Below are 15,092 nucleotides of genomic sequence, written 5' to 3'. Positions count from 1 at the left end.
GTGGTTTTTACCCTCTCTTGTTGACAAGCTTTTGGCATTTGCATTTTCTAATTTTGGAATTTGCATTTTCTAATTGAACGTGCCACCAAGACAACCACAAAATTGAGTATTGGAATATGAGAATATTTTGGTACTAAGTGAGTTTCTCTTGCAGATACAAGGCATGAATGTTGTGGCTCTTTGATATTCTGCTGGTTTGGAGGCTTTTTGTACCTAAATGAGGATTTTAATTTCCAGGTTTTTGGCTGTGGATTAGTGTTGAAGTAATGGCGTAAGCAAGCAGATGAGCAAGGTGATATATGTTGAATTATTCTCTCACCATCTCTTATCTGTATATACAGTCTTTCTAACACTAAATTATGAGCTCTTTGAAGGCAAGCATCATGCTTTTTATTCACAACATTGAGAAAACTATAGGTATTGTCACTGTGAAGAAAATTAATCTTTGCAGGGTTTGTGTACAGTAAAATTGAATGTAAGTCACATCTCATCTAGTTTTAAAAAATCAGAAGATGTTTCATTGTAAAAACAACTTTGCAAACATTTGTTATAAATTTATTGAATGCCTACTACCATATCCAGCTCCTAAAATTGTAGCCTAGTTTGGAGAACACTATGCAGATATGCGGGAGAGTGTTGGTGAAAGACTATATACATTGTATGTAAGGCTTTGGAATGAAGTTGAGATGCTGTGAAGATCGAGAAAAGGCAAGACCACCAGTGGGAATGTTGAGTGGAGAACACGTCAGTGAAGCACGTAGGGTCTCAATCTGGGTCTTGAAGGAAATGTCTGCTTTTCATCTGCAGAGGTGCACGGGCCCTCCCTGGCTGCTTCCAGCTGCAGTCGAGAGCCAGGAATAAGAACAGGGAGGATGGCAAGAAGAGCTGCCAACTGAGGCAGGTTTTGTTTTAGTGAGAAATCAGGTTGGCTATTAAAGTCAGCCTGTTTGGAGAGGGAGAGGTAAGAAGGTATGATATATCCTGCTGAGGAATTTAAAAATTTCATGTTTCTTATTGTAAATTCTTAATCAGGAGACATTTCAACTAGCAGTTACTATTTACTGGCCTGTGGTCAACTTTTAAGGCCTCAAACCTAGGTGTTTTAATTCCTCTGAGAGAATAGATTTGTCTGGAGGCTTAGCACCTATGGGATTGAATAGGTCTTCATCTGGAAAGCGCCGCATGTGCAGGGTCAGAACTTGAGGCACGCAGCCAAGATCTCTGAGCCGCGTTTCTCCTGTTCAGTGAGTGCAGACTAGCTATCTTGTAAGTTCCTTCCAGAGCTAAAACCTAGTAATTGGGCTTAAGTAGAGGTTGTGCAAGGTGAGAAGAGGAAGAGTCAAAGATGACACTTGTCTAGCAAGTTTTAAATCTGGAAAAGAGTGGCAAAATCGATTAAATTGGGGAAGTTAGAAAAAGAAGCATGTTGTTTTATTTTGTCTTTTTGTTTGAATACTTGCTTTTTTTGTAGGGAAGATCGTTTGTTTTTAGGCAAGTTGAATGATCCTACAGGCATCTGAAAACAGAGGACTTAGTCCTGGGTGCAGGTTAGGGCTGGAAGTGCAGCTGGGGAGTCCTCATCTTAAAGGGACCTTTTGAACCTGTGAGTGTCGATGAGTACTTGGAAACTGTGGGGAGTACTGAGAAACATCGGGACCAGGTGGAGGCAGAGGAAAGAGAAAATTGATAGAAACTAGAAGAGCAAAATGTCACAAGAGTAGATGAAGTGAAAGTTTGGGGACAATAGATAGGAAGGCCTAGTGTCAGGTACACTGAGAACGAGGCCAAGTGCGGGCGACTCAGGACTCTGTCCTCCATATCAGTGGGGCAGGGGTGCTGTTCCGGGGGAGTGGTGGCCGCAGTAGTGGGCTGAGGTCAGACTTGCATATGACTGTAGGTGACCAAGGAAAGACTCTTTTTTTCCCCCAACAAGAGTAATTGCGAAAGATATCACAGAGAAACTGAATTTTGAAATGACAGGGAAGTGAAGGCAGTAAAGTTGGTAAAGTCAAGGTGTGTTGTTTTTTCCCCTTAAATACAAAAATTATGAGTATGGAAGTCAAGCAGTAAAAATAGCCCTGTGCCAAACCTAACCCGAGGGACTGGCAGTGGAACCAGGCTGAAGGATGGGGGCAGGAGGGTGATGTGGTCGCAGAGGGGAGCAGAGCCTGGGCTGCTCAGGTTTCCTTCCTGGAGTGGAAACCAGCTGCCCTCACCAGCCTCTCTTAGTACACTGATGAGATGCAGGCCTCTCTGTAAAGGGATGTGCAGAGCGGGTACCGCCCCAGATGCGGGTGTTGTGGCAGGTTTATTTTTCCACATATAGCTGCCCCAGTCTACATCCTGTCCCATTTCATTTCCTTAATATGAAGCTGGCATGCTTCTGTCAAGCTGGGATCCCCATTCCTTTCCCGTGAACCTGGGCAGACCTTTGTAGCTGTCTCAACTGACAGAATGAGGCAGAAATAACACTGCTCGACTAGTGAAGCTTAAGTCATAAAAGACAACCAATACAGCTTCTGCTTGCATCTTTCTGGCTCAGGGCATAGGCTTAGGGTGCACTGAGCTAACATGTAAGAGGTCCATGTACTGAAGCCACCGTGCTGGAGAGATCCTGTGGAGAGACTGCACAGAGATAGAGACACTACTGAGAAGCACCTGCTCTTGCAGCCCCAGGCCATTGAGTCTTTCCCCTGAGGCCCCAGACGTTGTGGAGCAGTGACAAGTCATGCCTTCTGTGTCTGGTGCCAATTCCTGACCCACAGAATGCGTGAACATAATAAGTGGTGGTTTTACAGCAGTAGGTTTTGGGGTAATTGTTAACACAACCACAGTATGGAACAGATGCCAATTCAGTCTTACCAGTATGGTCAAAGAAGAAAGAAAAAAGCTTCCTAATGGCAGAGGTACTCCTTCCTTCCATTTTATTAACAAACTTGGTGAAATACAAGTAAGAAAAATTTTGTGATTTTATGGCTATCTGGATGTATTGCCTGGAGCCCTAGAGGTTTGTTGGGATGGTGAACCCTTCACCATGGTGGAAAAGACTGGAATGGTATATGAGAGAGGCTCAGTTAGCAGTAACAAGGGGTTAGTATTGGGCTGCCTCAAAAAAAGACTAGGTTAGTCCTGCCAGTGTCAAGTTTTCATTCATAAGAAATAAAAGACTGGTTTTGAAAACTTGGATGATTTTATTTTTGCCCAAAAAATACAGTCTTCAAAGATGTGGCCTGCACTTTTGTATAGAGAAAGAAGCTCTGCCTTCCAAGTGGTCCCATGGGCCCTGGGGTGGACTGCAGTGAAGGACCTTCATTCTGGTGTTCATACAGAGTTTAATTCACGAGACTGTGACAGGTCCTGTGATTTTGGTGGACAGCGAGGGAGCAAAGACTCATTCCTAGTTTTCCAAAGCTGCGCCTCGTGCTGCCCATGAAATGTGTAAGACACACTGACTTTGGAAGCATGGGACAGATGTGGGGGCAGAAAGTCCGCTTGACTGTTGTGGAGATAGCCATCTCTCCCCTTCAAGGAACTGAAAAAGGCTTCTTTGGGTCAGAAGCTAAAGCTGTAATTCCCTGGAAAGTAATCAGTAAGTTTTTAGTGAAATGGTGCCAGGCGGGATTCCCGAAGGTGTCGGTGAGATTGTTACTTACCAAGAAGTTTGCTCAGCTGGAGAGCTCCAAAATGTCAAGGTGTACCTGGCCCCTCATGGAAAGTTCTGGGTGCCAGACTTTAATCATTCCCATCACATAGATGGAAGAAAAACTAAAAAAATAGCTAAACCAGACTCTACAAGAGAAAGAGGCTATATTGTGTGATTTTTTTACCTTTCTGGAATCCACAGACAAAAGTGGTTTGCTCCTGTCTAAGGAGTCAGCATGGCAGCTGCTCACTCAGAGCACGGCACTCTCACGGGGGGCAGCGCTCACATGGGCCTAGCTGTGGAGTGGACAGTGTGCTGGGTGCGAGAGAGAGAGAGAGAGAGAGAGAGAGAGAGAGAAAGAGAAAGAGAGAGAGTGAGAGTGAGAGTGTGTGTGTGTGTGTGTGTTGTGTGAATGAAGTGCTTAACTAGCCAGTTCACCCAGAAACAACTCCCTTCCTTTCCTGGGAAAGTTGTATAAAGCAAACTCCATGGGCTCTTCTCTTTCTCTTGTTTAAATCCCCACAAATCTCAAACAGACGACTTGGTTCTATCCTCCTCTGTTGCTGTTAATGGATTTACTTGGGATGCAAAGTGATTTTAAATACTCAGTTCCAGATATTCACAAGTTCTGAACTGAGTGGGTTGTCTCACTAGTTTGAGTCCCTCACCTTATTAGGTGTGTCTTGTGGCTCTTCAAAGTATTCAGAAATACCATGGATTTTTTGGGGGGGTGGAGAATTTCTGGTTGCCATTAATATTTAGCTGAAGAGTAGGATCTGTGATATATTTTCTTTCTACTTTCCATTCATGCCTCCTTTTTAGGTTAATACTAAGCTGAAATGATATTGGAAGAAGAGAAATTGGGACATGTTTTAAACTTTGAGGGACCCCTTTTGCTGCTATTAATCTAGGGACTCCTGGACATTCTGCACATTCTGGCTTTTCATGATCTGAGCCATTGTTGATTGACAGTTTTCACCTTCTTGATCCCTTAACACAACTGTCTTAGAAATGCAAAATAATGACTACTTTGCCTTTCTTAAGTCTATGCCACTAAATGAAAACTAAAAATGAAATCTCTTTTAAAAGCAAGAGATTGAGAGTGGAACAAGCCAGGTCACTGGCCAACCCTGTGGGGTAGGTGTTGAATGTTACTTATCCTGGGATTGTTCTGTAGCATTTTGCTAATTCCTACCATTTCTTTAGTTCTTCTTCAGGGCCTGCTTACATTCTTGCACACTTCAGGACTCCTTGATTTCCCTCTGTGCTACTAGATTTGACTCCACCCACATGTCCTTCCCCCGCCTCAAATCTGAGTATCAGTGTCTTAAGAGTTGTGAAGATGAAAGTGTGGTCCTTGCATCCCAAGGGGTTCTCAGAGCCTTTCACAGCAGAATCCCTCAGCTTAAGACGTTTTTCATAATACGCCCATGTTATTTGCTTTTTGCATCATGTTGGCATTTACACTGACGGTGTAGAAGTTTGGGAAGGTAAAACTGCTGGTGCCTTAGCCTAAATCAAGCCGCTGGTTCCAAACTGTACTAGTAGTCATTGTATTCCTCTCTCACAGTGAGAAAGAAAAGAGAGTCATTTTCTTATGAATGTTCTTCATGAAACAGTAGAAGTTACTAATTTTACCAAATCTTGATCCTTGAAGACCTTTTTGTCATTTTTTTAAAGTTATAATTTACCTACCTTGAAATTGGCCCTTTTTAGTTTACAGTTCTGTGAAGTTTGACAGCTGTGTATAGTTATGTAACTACCACCACCACAAATAAGACATAGGACAGATCCATCCCCCCTAAAAGTTTCTGTGTGCCTCTTCTAGTCCCTTTCCCTGTGCCCAGCACTCAACAACTATTGATCTATTTTCTCTATATATAGTTTGCCTTTTCCAGAACATTATATAAATGGAATCATACAGTGTCTGGCCTTCTGAGTCAAGCTTCTTTCACTTTGCATAATGGATTTCAGATTCATCCATACTGTGGTGTGTATGAGTAGTTTGTTCCTTTTCATTGCTGAGTAATATTCTGTCATGCAGCTATACCATCACTTGTTCATTCATTAGTTTAAGGATATTTGGTTGGGGAGTTTCAGTTTGGAGCTGTTACTAAATAAAGATACCATAAGAATTTGCATGTTATTGTGTGAACATAAGTTTTCATGTCATCTAAAAGTGAGGTGTTAGGTCATATGGCAAGTATATGTTTAATTTTAAGAACAGCCACATTGTTTTCTAACATGGCTGTACCATTTTGCATTCTTGCAAGTAATGCATGAGATTTCCAGTTACTCTACCACATAGTCAGCACTTAGCATTGTCATTTGTGTTTATTTTAAGCCATTCTAGGTTCTTTTATCTCATTGTGGATTTGATTTGCATTTTTCTTATGAATAATGATATTGGACATCTTTTCATGTGCTTAGTTGTCATTTGTATGTCATCTTTGGTGAATCGACTGTTCAAATCTTTTGCCCATTTTTAAATTGGGTTTCTTATTCAGTTTTGAGCAGTTTTTAAAATATATTCTGGATACTAGTCATTAATCAGATTTATAATTCACAAATGTTTTTTCCCAGCCTTGATACACATTTTCATATTCTATGTGACAAAATGAGAGTGTACATGAAGCACTTTTGCTATATTGTGAATTAAGATGGCTTTCTCCAGAAAAAGCACTTCTGTGATTGAGTTATGAGCTGAAATAGTTCTTTTTTCCCTCTCTAGAATCTCACTTTTACATGAAAGAATGACAGGTATACTGGTTATTGAGACTTGAATATGTTCTTAAATCTCAAAATTATCTAAAAATACTTGAGATATTTTCTCAAAAATGGGTGAGGTGAACCTGTCATTTGATGGAAAACAACTGACAGTATTTTTGCCAATGATAAAAATTAAAGTCGTTTTTTAAAAATGTAGAATTTTGGAAAGCTTTTATCACCTGTTATTGTCTTACAGATGCCCAATAATTAAATTTTTCTAATGAGTTTGGTATGATCATATTATGATTTTGGACATTGTATAATGAAATGAGTCAGCATTTGAAGGCTCTGTGATATTCAGTAAAATAATACTTTCCAAATGAGCAGTATGTGATGTTGTAAAATCATACATGGGTAGGTAAAAGATCCCATTAAAAATATAAGATAGAGGAATGGATTGTAATGTTATGAGAGTTCAAAAAGTCTTTGGTAAGTTTTGGGTTCTGTGTTGTAACTAACCTGTAGAAATTACCACTTGTTGAGTTTCATACAGTGTCAAAAAAGAATATCCATAGTTATGTGAAAAAACTGTTAAGACACTCCTCCCCTTTCCAATGATACATCTTTGTGAGTCTGGATTTTCATCATATATTTCAACCAAAATGTATGTCAACAGACTGAATGTAGAAGCAGATGTGAGAATCAAGCTGTCTTCTTTAAACCAGATATTAAAGAGATCTGCAAAAATGTGAGACAGTGCCGACCTTTTCACTAAATTTTTGTGTTTTAGAAATTACTTTTCACAAAAAAAATTATGTTAACGTACAAGTTTTTGCTGTAAAATATTTTTAAATGTCTATTTGAATTTCTGATACGGTAAATGACAACAGATAAATAATCCCACATCAATCTAAGTTATTTGGGTTCTTCAAATAATTTTGAGGAGTGCAAAAGAACCCTGATATCAAGGAGTTTATGGATTGCTGTTTAAGAGAATTCAATTCCAGCATCATAGTTGGGTACTGATGGTAGAGAATGCGATATACCTGAGCCTGAAGCTTCTTGGGTTTGAGGCTTCTTTTTCTTAAAAAGGAATTTGTATTTACAGAACTGATCATTTTTGTATTCTTTAAAATGAGGTATCATTATAGATATACCTCTTTAATCCTGTCATCTTTTATCATAGATGATATTCATACTCACAGATAAACCAAGTACCTTGTATCGTGGGAAGATGTGTGCCTCTTTCTCTACCAAATCAGCCAAAAACCTCAATGAAGAGTAAAAATAGTAGAGTTACATCTCATTTACTTAGTCCTTCCCTTTTATGTTAAATAGTGTTTCTCACTAGCACTGGAAGCATAAGGCTGATAGGAGGGAACAATGAGAGGACTTGACTAGTTCATAAACTGGGTATGAACACACCTCAGTATATTCATTGTTGCTCATATAGCTCAATGACTTATTCAACTGGGCCCCATAGCTGTATTCTCCATTTAACACTCAGCTTTTTAGCTCTCGTCAGTATTTGCAGACCAAGATATTCTAAGACACCTTTTTTCATTTTGTTAGTGCTTCCTTTCCTGGTACTTGAAATGTCAGAATGGGATGCATGTGATTTCTGTCTTAAAGCTGTAGACAATAAGCACCCGGATTGAACAGTCAGAAGAATTGGTTTAAACCATAGAAGGATCAAAACACATAGCTTAATTTAAGAGCATGAAGGTTATAGTATTTGTACACAAGAGACCAAATGATTATAAAATGACTCTTTTTCAGCTTTTAGATGCAGTAGTGTTAGAGTAGGACATTTAAATGGTGGGTATTGGCCCAGTTGGGGGGGCAGTTTTTAAAACCTTGTGACTATATCTAATCTTTTAAGTCATACTAACTAGGTCATAGCACATAATGGCCTAGTCTCACTCTCTAAATAAGAAACCCACTGATTTGCTATACAGCATTGCTCACTCTAGGAAAATAGACATGTTTAAAGCTAATAATGCTTGGAAATCTAATGAGATTTTGGGTTTTAAAATGTCTCATCTTAAAATACTTACCTTCAAAAAGACTGGCTGTGTAAGAGGAACCCTCCTCTACCCTTCTTTTACCATCTACCCCCCAAAAAAGAAAGCTGTATTAGGACTTTTTCATCTGAATGTAAAAGTTACTATCATACCCAATGGCAGTGTGAGTGAATATTAATGGCCGTTTAGTTAATTAGTAGGATTGCTTCTGATACTACATTTAAGTTTAGTCTGTCTTACTATAGACAACAACAAAATTTGTTTTCCCAAACAAACTTGATGATATAGCTGCTTAAACGTGGCTGTTGTATTCTGAAATCAGGTAAGAACTCAGACTGTTGTCCATGAATAGCCTTCTGTAAAGACATAAAAATACTTTTGGGAATGGTGGTGGCCAAGGATGATACAGAATCATAACTATTAAGCCATGCCATAACTTGTTCATGGAATACATCTGATTTCTCTTCTTCCCCTTCCCCTTGATCACAGAGAGGTACAGAAAGCTGTCAACACTGCCCAGGGGTTGTTTCAGAGATGGACAGAGCTCCTCCAGGACCCCTCCACAGCAACCAGGGAAGAAATCGACTGGACCACCAATGAGCTGAGGAACAACCTCCGGAGCATCGAGTGGGATTTAGAGGACCTTGATGAAACCATCAATATCCTTTTCGGTGGTGTCTGTGCCATCTGGGCAGACAGACAGATGAGCAAGCTCATAGATTAGGCATTTGTTTTTATAATCGATCAGTGTTGCTCTTTTTTGTTCCATCCAGGACACATTTAAAATAATTGCTCAGTAAGCTAAGGTAGAGTAGCCAAGTTCTTCTACAGCGTGTGGCACATCCTGCTGTAGAGGTGGCACAGGCACACATTAATCAAATAATAGCACGAATGGGTACCCTCAGACTGTAAGAGAAATACAGAGCCATGCTAGTGGCTGACCTGGGCAGGGCAGGGCCAGGCTGGGTGTGAGGAGATAGGAGGAGGCTTTGATGAAGAAGCCTCCTTGTTCTGCTAGATTAAGCAGGATTGGGTTCTTGACCCAGTGGAATGGTTTGGAATGGCAAGTGAGAAAGTCTTGCAAAAGCTGTCATGAAAAGGTGATCTGGAATAAAAAAAACATACCAAGTGCTGGCAGGCGTCCGGAAGAGCACAGCTCAGCTGTGGTCAGATAGCCATGGATCTGCAGTGAAACCGGTCAGTAGGGTGTATGTTCTTTAACCTGGCAGGTCATCGCTGCCTCAGAACACAAGGAACCACGGACAGAGAAAGTTTGAGAATGATTAGTGTCAGGTTGACTGTGTTTACAGAAATATTGGGCCAGATTTTATTGCTTGCCTGCGAGAGATTCTGTGGTTTGACTTTTGTGAGACTTTTGATGACAAACTTGCTTTACCTTGACTTTTTGACCCACGCATAGTTGAAGCAAATCCTAGAAAATTCAACCTCGATGCAACTGAACTGAGTATAAGAAAAGCTTTCATCACAAGTACTCGGCAAGTTGTCAGGGTAAGGAATATGGTCGTACTGTGTTTTTTGTGTAAGAAACAGCCAAACTTCTCAGAACTTTTTTCCTTAACTGTAAACTCATAGGTCAATTCTGAAACTAGTTTTTAGTATGAATGTGATGCCAGTTACTCATATACAGTTTCTCTGATTAAAAACAGGAGGTCTGTTTTTAGTATTGTCAGGCCTATTTCTTAAAGCAAAATGAGAGAGTAGACTGCTGGCTTTGGGGAGGTTACTTAACGGTGCCCTGGTTTTGTCCATACCTCTCATGTCTCCAAACCAGTTATCTTTCTTCATCTTTATTTCTTCGTAGAAACCATTTGGTTTCTTGATGGATTGGTAATCACTTTGCATTGTGAAGAGTGGCTCTTCCTAGTTTGGATGGCTGCCTCTTCTACCATCTGAATTGCTTCTGGAACTCTTGCAACCCATGTTACTGACATTTCCACATACAACTGCTTGACAGTCTTTTTAGAGTTATTCAGAGCAGGCAAGCATCTATCAGAATGTGAAAAACCCGTCAAGTGAACAAATCTTTAGTCTCAAATGATTTAGATAATAACTTATTGTTACAAAAGCTAAGAGAAAATATCATGAAAGTAAAATATTATTGAGACGTGTTTGTATTTTGAAACTATATGGCTAAGCCCTTTGATTAGCATAACTCGATGTAAGAGAACCAGCTGTCTTTAACATATGTACTAGAAAGCAGCTTCCTTGAATAAAAAGACTTGGGCTCATACCAGTGCTAACATATGGCTTTTTAAGAGTCATCTCAGGCAGGAACCTTGGGGTGTGTTTGCCAAATACTTTATATGTTTTGTGATTTCCTTTTGAGATTATTTCAAATGTTAGGTTGTCACTGAACTTTAATATTCTTGTTCCTTGTTTTATTCATTAGTTGCCTTTCTATATAGCTATATCTAAAGTGTTTATAAATAAACCCACATTTTCATGGGGCTGTAACTTTTGGACCTTGGTGTGCCATCTATACAGTCATCGTTTGGATTAGAAACACTCCTAATTCTAGTCAGTCTGGAATGCTGTTCTGATAAGGAAGCTCTGTTGTTCGGTGATACATTTTTTGGTGAAGTAAATAACTTCCCAATTATTTATTTTACAAGTGTAGCTTGCTTTTTCATTTTTTTAATAGGTTTTCTGAAGGACACATTATAGATGTTGGTATTTAAATGGGTGCCTTGCAGTAAAGCGTATGTTCTTGTCATTAGTCATTATATTTGTTCTTCCTGCAAGGTGGCACTTGTAAATTTTGCAAACTGAAATTCAGAGGTCAATATATTGAGAGTTAAGTGAGTTGTATAATTGAGACATGAGACCAAGCTTAGATTAGGAATTTGTACATCATCAATTTATTTAACCTTCTTTGTTACCATTAAGTAGCCTTAATGTTTTTGAGGTAATCATTTTTATATTTGTCGAGTTACCTATATATCAGAGATTTGCATGTAGAATTTTTTGTTATGGAAATAAATTCCAGAAGTGATTTTGGTTGAATTTAATAGTGAATGGCTAGCTTTGTAGTGTGTGGTGGGGGAACAGTCAATGGGTGGGGAGGAGACCTGAGTTACAGGCTTAGCTGTGACCTTAATAAATTTTCACCTTGGTGGGTCATTTAGTTTCTTTGAGTCAGTTTTCTTTATCAATTAAATGAGCTTCACTAGTGTTCTCTTAACTTCCTTTTAACCTCCAAAGGTGATAGATCTGTACCTCCCTCCCAAAAAACCCAACCTGTTCCAACCCAGGAATTCTTTGCAGTCAATTATAAGTCAAGATAGAAATAGCTTTGCTTAATCAAAATGGGTGAGGCATAGAGCATGGCACAGGTGATGGGGTGCAAGGCCTCTTGAGTAGGAAGCCCTGGGAGTTGCAGTGCCCCATTCACTTCAGCTTGGAAGACAGCATGAAATGGGACCAGCAACATAAATAACCAGGACATTTGTTGTTCTTTTGACAGATGAACCATATTTTATTGGTACTAACTGCTTCTTGACTGTTGGTTCTAAACTTCATGTGTTAGAAAGAAGATGAGTAATTATGTTTTGGCGTGACAGGTTGTTACAAAATGCTTAAAACTGTTTAGTGACATCACTTACAATTCCAAATCCTAATAAGAAGGTAATCTGTTGTGTGGTATCTGGCAACTTTTAACCTGCATGGAAAAAACTGCCATCCTGGAAGGGAAAGCATAGCTCTTTACCTGCTGCTGTGGCCTCGTACAGCATGCGCACCACAGAGCTGTGGAAGGACTTGCTGGCCATCAGGGCTCGCACACCCACCCCTCGGCCCCCTACATACATTTTATTAAGCAGAAAAATTTAAAAATTGGAACTCCTAAATATGGATTTTATTAAAGTAATCATGCTCATTAAAGAAAATCAGAAAAATTTTACAAGAGGAAATAATAGAAAAAGAAATCTACATGCAAAATAATACACAAACATAAAACTTTGTTGTATTTTCTCATAGTCATTTTCTTTCCAACACATGACATAGTTGTGATCATACTGTTTATAATTACAAGCATTATTTTCCTCTATTTTTTTAAATTAAAAATCCATGCTTGCTACTTTTATTTTCAAGTCAGATGGGTAATGTGCCAACATCGTAACAAGGTTTGAGGGAGGCGCATGTCATGCAAAAGTTTGAACACCCAATCATCATGCTTGTGAACCACAAAAGTATCGATACTTGCTATTTTTTAAATATTTTTATTTTTGTGATAAGTACTTTTTTTTACCAAGTATATTTTTCTCAGTTTCTATGCATGGCATTCTTTTATTTTTTTTTGCCTTTTAAGTTTTGTGAACAGATGAAAGAGGTAGAAAATCCTAAATATCTGGGTCAGTTGGAGCCTAAATGGAGCACCCCTCAGATGCCCAGCCCTACCCAATGTCACTTCCAAGGGCTCCCATACCCTCTCATTGAAGGGAGCTTGCTGCTTCTGGATGCCCCCTTTCTCATCTTGGGCAGCACTGGTACCTCTCAACAGGTTGCAGTGCAGTGACCTCTTTACTTCGGCTCTGCTTCATTGCCAGGACTTTTTCCACAGATTAACTAAAGTGATCTTTTAGAACATGAGCCAAAATACTCCACACACCTGCTTAAAATGCTTTGAGTGCTTCCCACTGCCTTGGAATAGGGACCTGTGATCTGTGACCCACGAAATCTAAGAATGGTTTTACACGTAAACATTAGTTAATAAAGAAAAACAATGACAAAGAATATATGTCCAAGGCTGACTATTTAATATCTGCTCCTTTACAGAGGAAGTTTGCCAACCCCTGCTTCAGAGTAACGTCTAAGCAGCCTGGAGGCCTGCCAGTTTCCCGGCCTTACTGCTGCCCCAGCACGCGGTCGGTGCCTTCAGCGCCCTGGCTGCCTTCTCACAAGCTCAAATGCACTGAGCCTTTTCTTGCCTCCAGGCTGTCATACCTGCTGTTTCCTTTGCCTGGAATTCTCTTCCTTTAGTTCTTTCTGTGGTTGGCTGACTCTTGTCCTTCAGGTCTCCATTCAGATGTCACCTCCATCCTTCTGTGGTGGCATTGGTCACCCACTCGATTCCAGCCTTTTTTTCCCTTTCTCCCCAAAGTAGGAATCACCACGTGGATACATTTGCATGATTACTGTTTGCCTGTTGGCCACCGTGCAGGCAGGGGCCCAGGCGGCATCACTCACTGCTGTTCTCGGGCAAAATTAGGTCCCAAGTGAGTATTTGCCAAATGAAGGAATGGACACCTTTAAAGATGAAGCATTGTGGTTGTCATTCAGACTTACCTCCATGGGAATTACGAAAGCTGTGGCACGGTCGGGTCTACCATTCACCTGTCATGGGTCTTGGAAGAAGTTTCTAAAAGTCTGATACTGAGACCTCAACATTTGCATCTACAAAATAGTCTACTTGCCAACAGAAGAGTGAAATTGTAGTACAGTGATCATGGACTCAGTTCAAATCATTTTAAAATATATTGGGTTGTGATTAAATATAAGCACAATAGCTTGTATTTAATAAAGTATTTTGCTTTAGATTAAGTAATGGGTCCATTCATTTGTCTTTCTATACAAAATTACTTTTTGATACCACTCTGGAAGTTCACGCTGGTGTTAAAAATAGTCTACATTTCACATGATTCCAACTCAGAAATAAAATAGGTGAACTGTTGTATCACTCTGAAGGTATTCTCTGTTGTTTAGTGGTAAATAGACCTTATCCTAACGTGCTTGGCTTCTTTACATGCATCACACATGAAGAGGCTGGCCCTCGAGCACAGGTCTGTGACCTTCAGAAAGTATCTTAGCTTTTCTAGGTCACAGTCTCCTCAACTGTAAAGTGGAGACAATATTAGCTACGTGGTCTTTGTGAAAACTGTGATAATGTGTGTATTTCACATTGCTTCTGGCCTATGGTGGGTACCCAGAAAATACTAGTTCCTTTCTTCTTTCCTCCTATTTAAATTCAGCATCTAGGTTACCACTTGTTAAGGGACCGTCACTCTCTTTATTTATTGATTTATTTATATTTTGGTATTGTTAATACACAAGTACATGAACAACATTATGGTTACTAGACTCCCCCCATTATCAAGTCCCCACCACATACCCCATTAGAGTCACTGTCCATCAGTGTAGTAAGATGCTACAGAATCACTACTTGTCTTCTCTGTTATATGGCCTTTCCTGTGCCCCTCTCCTACATTATGTGTTATTTCCTTTATTTTTGAGATCAAAAATAAAAGCCAAAAAATTCATTTTGTAAAAAAAATATATATATGTTTGTATATGTATATTTAATAAGTTAGGCATATTTTGCCTAGTGTGCAATATTAGCCATGATTTTGTTTAAAGATATTCCTTTGTTTTCTGCTCTTCTGCCTATTTCATTAGGACATGAAGGATCAGATGTCAACTTCATCTGTGCAGGCATTAGCTGAAAGAAAAAATAGACAGGTGAGTAAACATCTGAATATGCAGTATCAGTCACAGAAAATTCATGGTTATATATTTGGGATTAAAAAATGCTGATGTCCATGTATCATGTGTTCATGCTGGAGAACTGTGCCTCTGAGCCTGGAGTGAGGCTGGCAGGTTCTGTGAAGGTGTAGCCAGCCACCATGTCAGCTGCCCCTCCCTCCTCCCCTCCGCACACCCCCTGGTTCTCTCCTCTGGCTCACCTCTGCTTACCTTCCAGG

The 15,092-nt window shown here is 39.7% G+C and overlaps 1 protein-coding gene and 1 non-coding gene across 5 annotated transcripts in view; one reads left to right on the top strand and one right to left on the bottom strand.

Annotated features, from left to right (window-relative positions):
• The window catches only part of STX6 (syntaxin 6), a 38,447-nt gene that overhangs the window by 6,110 nt on the left and 17,245 nt on the right, over window positions 1-15,092 (top strand). For all 4 annotated transcript variants that reach the window (XR_005062074.2, XM_037021118.2, XM_017657062.3 and 1 more), the window contains exons 2-4: window positions 8,866-9,035; window positions 9,791-9,885; window positions 14,788-14,850. Coding sequence is in view for 3 of the 4 variants with exons in the window: in XM_037021118.2 (XP_036877013.2) it covers window positions 8,866-9,035; window positions 9,791-9,885; window positions 14,788-14,850 (328 nt within the window). In the remaining variant the exon portion in view is untranslated. The remainder of the gene's footprint in view (window positions 1-8,865; window positions 9,036-9,790; window positions 9,886-14,787; window positions 14,851-15,092) is intronic.
• Window positions 12,485-12,588, bottom strand: LOC118972928 (small nucleolar RNA U13). The gene has a single exon (XR_005062076.1). It is a non-coding gene; the product is annotated as a small nucleolar RNA U13 (small nucleolar RNA).

Source organism: Manis javanica, chromosome 11, assembly GCF_040802235.1.
Source record: "Manis javanica isolate MJ-LG chromosome 11, MJ_LKY, whole genome shotgun sequence".
Lineage (NCBI taxonomy): Eukaryota > Metazoa > Chordata > Mammalia > Pholidota > Manidae > Manis > Manis javanica.
The sequence above is the reverse complement of the archived record's forward strand: the minus strand, read 5'-3'. Positions and strand labels throughout refer to the sequence as shown.